At 37.5% G+C, this 6,848-nt stretch overlaps 1 protein-coding gene across 1 annotated transcript; it reads right to left on the bottom strand.

The window, feature by feature from the left end:
* Positions 1-252: 252 nt before the first annotated feature.
* LOC107664328 (protein Wnt-8a-like) lies at positions 253-2,926 on the bottom strand. Its single transcript, XM_016454856.1, has 6 exons — positions 2,363-2,926; positions 2,213-2,246; positions 1,951-2,089; positions 1,561-1,686; positions 1,319-1,461; positions 253-1,209 (listed from the first exon to the last, which is right to left on the bottom strand). The coding sequence occupies exons 1-6, from the start codon at positions 2,431-2,433 to the stop codon at positions 643-645; spliced, it is 1,080 nt and encodes a 359-aa protein (XP_016310342.1). The 5' UTR covers positions 2,434-2,926; the 3' UTR covers positions 253-642.
* Positions 2,927-6,848: the final 3,922 nt, after the last annotated feature.

The following is a 6,848-nucleotide window of genomic DNA, read 5'->3' as shown; positions in this document are numbered from 1 at the left end:
AATTCAAGTGTGATTGGGAAATATTTTACACCGTTTATTCACCAATAAACATTTGAACCAGTTGTCAAACATGCGCAGTGAAATTGACCACTCGGAGACAGTCATTCAGTTTTAAATATTGAATATGCTTCCCACGACAAAATAAGTCAATTTAATATATATATATATATATATATATATATATAAACACAATGTGATAGTTTAAAAATAATAACAATGTGATAGTTAAAAATCAATTGCCTTAAATAAGTTCCATAACAACACTTCAAGCCCCTTGTGAAACATTACACACTGTCAAGTGATCTGTGCGAGAAAGGGGGGGAAAAAAAACATGGTGCAAGTATTCAAAACAATCTTTCAACATAATTGTAAGTAAATCTGTGGTCTAATGTCGAGAACGAAAAAGTGCAAATAATGAACTTATGTCTACGTGAAATTAGAACTTATTATGTGATCAATCCAATTGACAGTGGGAACGAGGAAGCCCTTGTGTCTTATATAGGGGTTCGAATTGACATTTTTCGTTATAACAATGTGCAGAATAATATACAGTAAGAGAAAAAGCAGCATATCTTAAAATCTCATATAAAATATATTTACATTGGAAATATACAACTTAATATACTGGCAAAGATGATGACTTCATCTATTACGCGCATGCTGTCTTTTGCGTGAATTGTTGTGCGGCCGACGGTTTTTATGCCTTTTTGTGCAAAAATGCTTGTTCACAGTCTGAGTGCATGTTTCGCATTTGACTGTGCAACACCAGTGAAATGTACAGTTACAGCTGCTCACAGTCTCTATCCTCCTTTCTTCAACTTTCAGACCACATTCGTGGCAGAGCCGCCTGCAGCTTCTCTTCTCCCACTGAGAAAGATTATTTCCGCTTTGTAGGCATTCCCTGCCTTCTGTTCCATGTAGTCCCAGGCTGAGGTTTTTCGCGCAGTAGTCTGGAGAATCTTCCATATAAAGGAGTTCTGTGCGCGCAACGGTGCTGAACGTGTCCGCGATTGCGCCGCGATTGTCCGCGCTGTTACCTGCCCTCATCCGAATTTTGTCCATCTCCAGCTTCTGTGCTTGATCGTGCTTGATTTTCAAATAGGTACCGATATCTCTGAAATCAGCCAGCTGCATCCAACATGTCTGAATACTGCAGCTTCCAGATACACCATGACACTTACAGGTCCTTTTGAGTGTTGCTTTGACAGCCTGAAATATATAGCGTTTCACATTAGCCATATGCACTCATGTGCTGCAATAAAACGTGTTTCGTTTGACTAGAGAAAGTAGATAAATAAGAGAATACAATTATACTCACAAGTCGACCAGCTTCGTTGTTGTGCAGGTTGACTGCAGCGCGCGAGTCGTGACCATTTTCCAGCGTGTCCACAAATTGTTTAGCGATTCTTTCTCCAAAGTCAACATTGTCACTGCAGCCTCCCCAAACCCAACCACGTCCACCTTTGAAAAAAGAAAACAGTTATTGGTCTGAAGACATGTAATAATTGTAATTACAGATAAGTGTAGTTCATAATAATAAATAATAAAAAAATGTCTTACCCATTTTTCCTATCTTGGAGTCGTCACAGCCACAGTTATCGAAGTCCCCCATGCTACAGTTCTTTGTCAAAGTATACATAACTCCAGCAGCACTTATGGCATGCACAAAAGCGGTCTCTCTGGTGGCTAATACAAATAATAATAAATAATAAGTTCATTATTAGAACATGTTAAATGCAATGCATTTTCAAAGTAATATACGAGAAAAGTACGTATTTGCAAGTTTTTGGTGTTACAATATAAGTTTCTGCACAAAGTATAAAAAAATATATCTTGGTGGAATTTAAAAAATGTTCTCCAACGTAAGGCTGTAAAACCTTCATTGTTAAGAGTGAAAATTAAAGCAGAATACATAATCTGATTTTGCTTAAAGCGAATAATAGTGCTTACCACTTCGCAGGCCGTTATGTGTAGATAACTGCAGTGCGCTTTCCGGACAGTTCCACCTGTCCCATGCGAACTGATGTTTACACTCTTCAATACCACTCTGAGCCCCTGCCTGCACACTGCTGGTGTATGTAAGGTAAGCCTGGTAGATGTAAAATACGTGCATTAATTAGACATTGTACGTTCAGACATTTTGATATATGTAATAAATAGCATGTCAAATAAATAAAATATCCCTGCACATAGATATAGAAACTTAAATTACCTTTGGTCCTGTCATCAGGAAGTTATTCACCGACCTTGAAAAAGAGAAGAAAAAAGCATGACGTTAACATAAGTTTTGTTAATAAATACCAGTGATAAAACAACTAAAATATAATAACATATTTCAAATATTCTGTAAAAATTTATGTACCATGCTGTTGTCGACAGTATGTGACAGCACATAGACATCACCAACGATGAAAAAAGCTGGCAAGGGTCCATTGCTGCGTGAGCGACCCCTGATTCTTAGATGCTCCCTTCTTGTGGAGATGCAAGGCACAAACACTGATATGGATACCCAGGAAGAGACAGAAGACAAGTGACTGAGTGCTCGAACGAGCAAGGCATTTATACCTGTCGCCAACTTTGACTGACAGGCATCTCCCAACCTTTGACAATTCGCTGTGAAAAGACGTCGAGGAGGTCACTGGAATTGTGTGGCCTTAACTGCACTTCAAAGCATTAACACTTTCCCCTAAGCCCTTCAGTCTAGCTTTCATTAACCCATCTTTCATGATGAGGGTTGTTTCAATATGTTCATTGATAAACTCGTTTACCCGACTATTTAGTTACTCAAGTTACTGTCCGTTCAACATTATGCTTGCAACTTTAATGTGCTACCATTTGTGTATTTGAAAGACTATTTGGATGAATTGGACTGTCCAAACCCATCGAACTGCTCGTCTAATATCCATCCATTAGACTTGTTGAAGGAGTTGATTGTTGATTCCGTGTTGGACATGCCTACCACTGGACATGCATTTTTGCATCAGAATAGCCATTTTATCTGCCTTCTTAAATTAAGGGTTTATTAGTTTAGGAATAATAGACTATTCTATATATACACAATAAAAAACATAAATATACACAAGCTTGTATAGTAACACCCCATTTAACATTTTAAATTCTTGTCGGTTTGGTTAAGCTTCTTGACTTTATAGATGTTCTTTATTTGAGTCTTGACTCAAAAGAAAGTTTTTCACCTGGAAATTACACTGAAATGTAAGGGGCTGCTCTTCACTGTATACAAAAAGCCATGAAACCATTCGGCTCCGTTCGCTAAAGGCCATGCAAATAACATGTAACACGTCTGCGCCTCTGACACTCTGGTGTTATCAGAAGACCAGCGGATCCCCTGGGAACAGCTCTGGTGTGAAAATGTCTGGAAATGTAGTCCGATACATGTATAGACTGCAACATGTCATAATACTAGTCTGCAAATATGTATATCAATCCATACGATTTATTCCATCATCTGACCCATACGACTTGTGCCATAATGTATACATTTGTCATTTTTAAGTTGCCCATATACTGCATGTCATTTGACTGGTTTATCAAAAAAGGTACACATCATATGCTTAAAAAAGTTCATTTTTTCTTATTCTTTTTTTTTTTTTTAATAGGAGACATAAATCATAGTTTTTAATAATGGGGCAACTAGTTTTCATAACTTAGTTCTTACTGTTGACAATTCAATCATGTGTCAAATAAGCCAATTCGCACTAAGTTATTATTTGTCACCAAGGGGTCAACAGCTGAAAAATATAAACAAAAGGACAATCATGAAAACGATTATATTTCATCATTTTACTTTCGATGACTTTTGCGATTAATTAATACGCTATATGGAGATGTGGTTTTTAGAAATTGTTGCTCGTGGAAGATTAATTGTTGAAACCAAGTATTGACATCTTCGAATCAAATCGGTAGACACTCACAATCCCTTTTCAAAACAGCATTTATTTGATGGTCGGATAATGGTTTAACCAATGCTGCTGGCTGGAAGACAATGGAGGGACGCGCAAGTGAGGATAATCCCCACTAATTGGGCATCGGCATCATCAAGTCTACATGGTGCCTGAAACCCAAATTCCCACACCTACTTGTTACAAAACAAACCCGTATTAAACAATGATCTGGTAAAAGCAGACCTAATCTAAATGGGACCGTCGTGCCATAAACGTTCTGTCGCAGATATCTCCGAATGGTTTCATGGGGTAACAAACTGAAGGCAATGACGCATCGCTTACTTTCACGCTTTAATTCATGTAATTAACAAATATGTGCAATAAAGGAATAATCACAAAGTAAGGATTAAAAATGGCCACAGCTTTTACTCCCCAAATCAGACTGAAATCAGGGAACATGGCTCAGCTTGTTGCACAGAAGATCCATTTTGACGAGTCACTCAGAGGCTCAGGTGCAGTTCATTAGCCTATGCTTTTAAGGCTTTTCGCCTTGTTTTGTGATTAAGGAAGGAAATATAAAAACACATATGACAAGTTATTTGAAATGTGATTTGTTTTGCAAACGCGCCTTTTCATAAAATGGTCGAATATTTGGTAATTAAAAAAAAGTTATATAATGACCTTGAAATAAAGATCCTCTGCGTAGTTTTTGTCACATAACAAAATGTATTTCAGTATTTTTATAAAATATAAATATTTGTATATTTATTTGTTGATTTAAGAAACAATTATAAACTTTTTACGCAAAACATTTAACGTATTCCAACGTTCCCTTTTTCAGTAAGTTCAGACTTTTATTGAAGCAAAAAATCTCCAAAACATAAAAGTGACCTTTAATACATGAATTTAAAACGTTCGGCATAGAAGAAAACATTTTACTTAATGTTTCTCGAATAGCCTATAACTCCGTAGGTCCGGGAATTAACGTCATACATACCTTATAAACCTTTCTATATGCATACATTCTGCGAAAAGGACCCGTTCATTAGGTGTCTGCACAAGGAACATAGGCTAAACCAAATAGACATTTTGCTTTTTATTTGTGTTTGTAATTCTTTATCAGTTTACTTTATTGGTTTTAGTTATGTCAGATTTCGAGAGAGATAAATTGGTCATAAAAGACGATAAGGGTCGGAGAAGCACTGTGGTGTTCAGAGTGCGGTAGATGGGTGGCAAGAACAGTGACGCCAGAACGCAGCCGCGCTTCTCAATGACATCTGTACCATAATTGAATTCAAAGGAGATCTAGGTGCGTCCTCTAGCACCTCATCAGCAGGTGTTAATTGTAAAAACAAGAATAGCCCTGTAAAATGCACGTAGGCCTAGTATCGGATAATCAGCGATGTTTGAGCCGAGGACCAGGATTAAGAACCGCTGGGCTATTATTAATCGTGGCGCCCCTGCTGGCCACACCACAAAACAAACTCGTTTATTTGACACTTTTATAAAATACACTTTTGGTTGTCCTTCTATTAGCACCATTCTGAATTTAAATAGAGTGACCATATACGTCCTCTTTTTCCCGGACATGTGCTCTTTTTGGACCTAAAAAATGTGTCCAGCCGGGATTTCTAAATCGCCCAAAATGTCCGGGATCGGCTTTTGCTTTCTACAGTCGCAATTCATTGTGTGCGTTTTTGAATTAGAGCCCTGCTAGGGATTGTTTTCTTAATCCCGCTCCCGCTGAATTTGTGACCATTAGCGCCTGCTCCCACGATTTTTGTGTCCAGTCCCGCCCGCTCCCACAAACATTCTAATATTGCATATAATTTTTGCGCATCAGGGAGCCGCTATCAATATGCAGAGTATAATCTCTTTTGAATGAGCGCTTGCTGTTCACTTTCAATTTCGATTTTGCGATAATGCGCGCTCTGTGTAAAAGATGATTAGATATTTGCCAATGAGCTCAGGATCTGTTGAGCAGCAAATCCTCCAGCATGGTCTGTCAGCCATCTCTCCTCTCAACCCGTGATCAGTGAAATCTGACTCCTGCAGCTCTTGTTGGATGCAGGGTTGTCAAGTCCGCTTTTTTTTCTCCATGGAATTGGGCTACTTTTAAACTGTTGCAATGTGTTGATTTCCCAATTAAATTTGACTGAAATGCTTGTATTGAAACATTTTGCATTCTACCTATGATAAAACTGTGCTGTTAAGTAAGGAGGGCCACTGGTAGGAAGCTTTTTAGCTGTGTTTATGATCAGTATGCATAACAGTGACTGTAAAATATGTATTTTAGATATGGAAATTGCATATTTTGAGTTTTGATGTTTGGGATATATACTTTGGGCACTACTTTAACCACCAACCAACCACACCCCAACCCCTCCGCCCTGCCCGCACCCACTGTCCTCTTTTTGGAAAACTAAAATATGGTCACCCTACTTTTAAGCTTATGCCAGGTTGAAAACTAGAATATGTTCGAAGTAACCACTAACTTAATCATGTATTTCTAAAGTAGTCTATTACAAGTACTAAATCCATGGCTTTTTAGCACATAGCCTATCTTTGCCTTCTACTTCAAGAAGATGCATGCAATATATATTTTATTTCTGGTCAAGTCCGGCACATTGTGAAAGTTTTTTGTGATTACTGTGATAAACTTTAATTCAAGTGATGTATTCTTCTCAAACCTGTTTGCTTACCCCACAATTGGTGTCCAAGAGTGTGTGACACATGAATTACACAACCGTTCAAAAGTTTGGGGTCAGTATGATTTTTGGCTGAAATAATGAAATAATATTTTTATTCAGCAAGGATTTATTAATTTGATCAAAAGTGACAGTAAAGACTTTCTATTCATTAAAGCACTGTAAAAAAAAAAAAAAAAAAAAAAAAACTTCCACAAAAATATTAAGCAGCACAAATGTTTCAACATTGATAATAAGA

The sequence above is a fragment of the Sinocyclocheilus anshuiensis genome, unplaced genomic scaffold (assembly GCF_001515605.1).
Source record: "Sinocyclocheilus anshuiensis isolate Anshui unplaced genomic scaffold, SAMN03320099.WGS_v1.1 scaffold111, whole genome shotgun sequence".
In the NCBI taxonomy this organism is placed as follows: domain Eukaryota; kingdom Metazoa; phylum Chordata; class Actinopteri; order Cypriniformes; family Cyprinidae; genus Sinocyclocheilus; species Sinocyclocheilus anshuiensis.
The sequence above is the reverse complement of the archived record's forward strand: the minus strand, read 5'-3'. Positions and strand labels throughout refer to the sequence as shown.

What these genes read in the sequence shown, in the direction of transcription:
- LOC107664328 (XM_016454856.1), bottom strand. Translation starts at nt 2,433, where the DNA reads ATGGACCCTTGCCAGCTTTTTTCATCGTTGGTGATGTCTATGTGCTGT. An exon ending in ATACTGTCGACAACAGCATG is followed by an intron (nt 2,247 to 2,362) that starts GTACATAAATTT and finishes CTCTTTTTCAAG; the next exon opens with GTCGGTGAATAACTTCCTGA. An exon ending in CTCCAAGATAGGAAAAATGG is followed by an intron (nt 1,462 to 1,560) that starts GTAAGACATTTT and finishes CTTTTTTCAAAG; the next exon opens with GTGGACGTGGTTGGGTTTGG.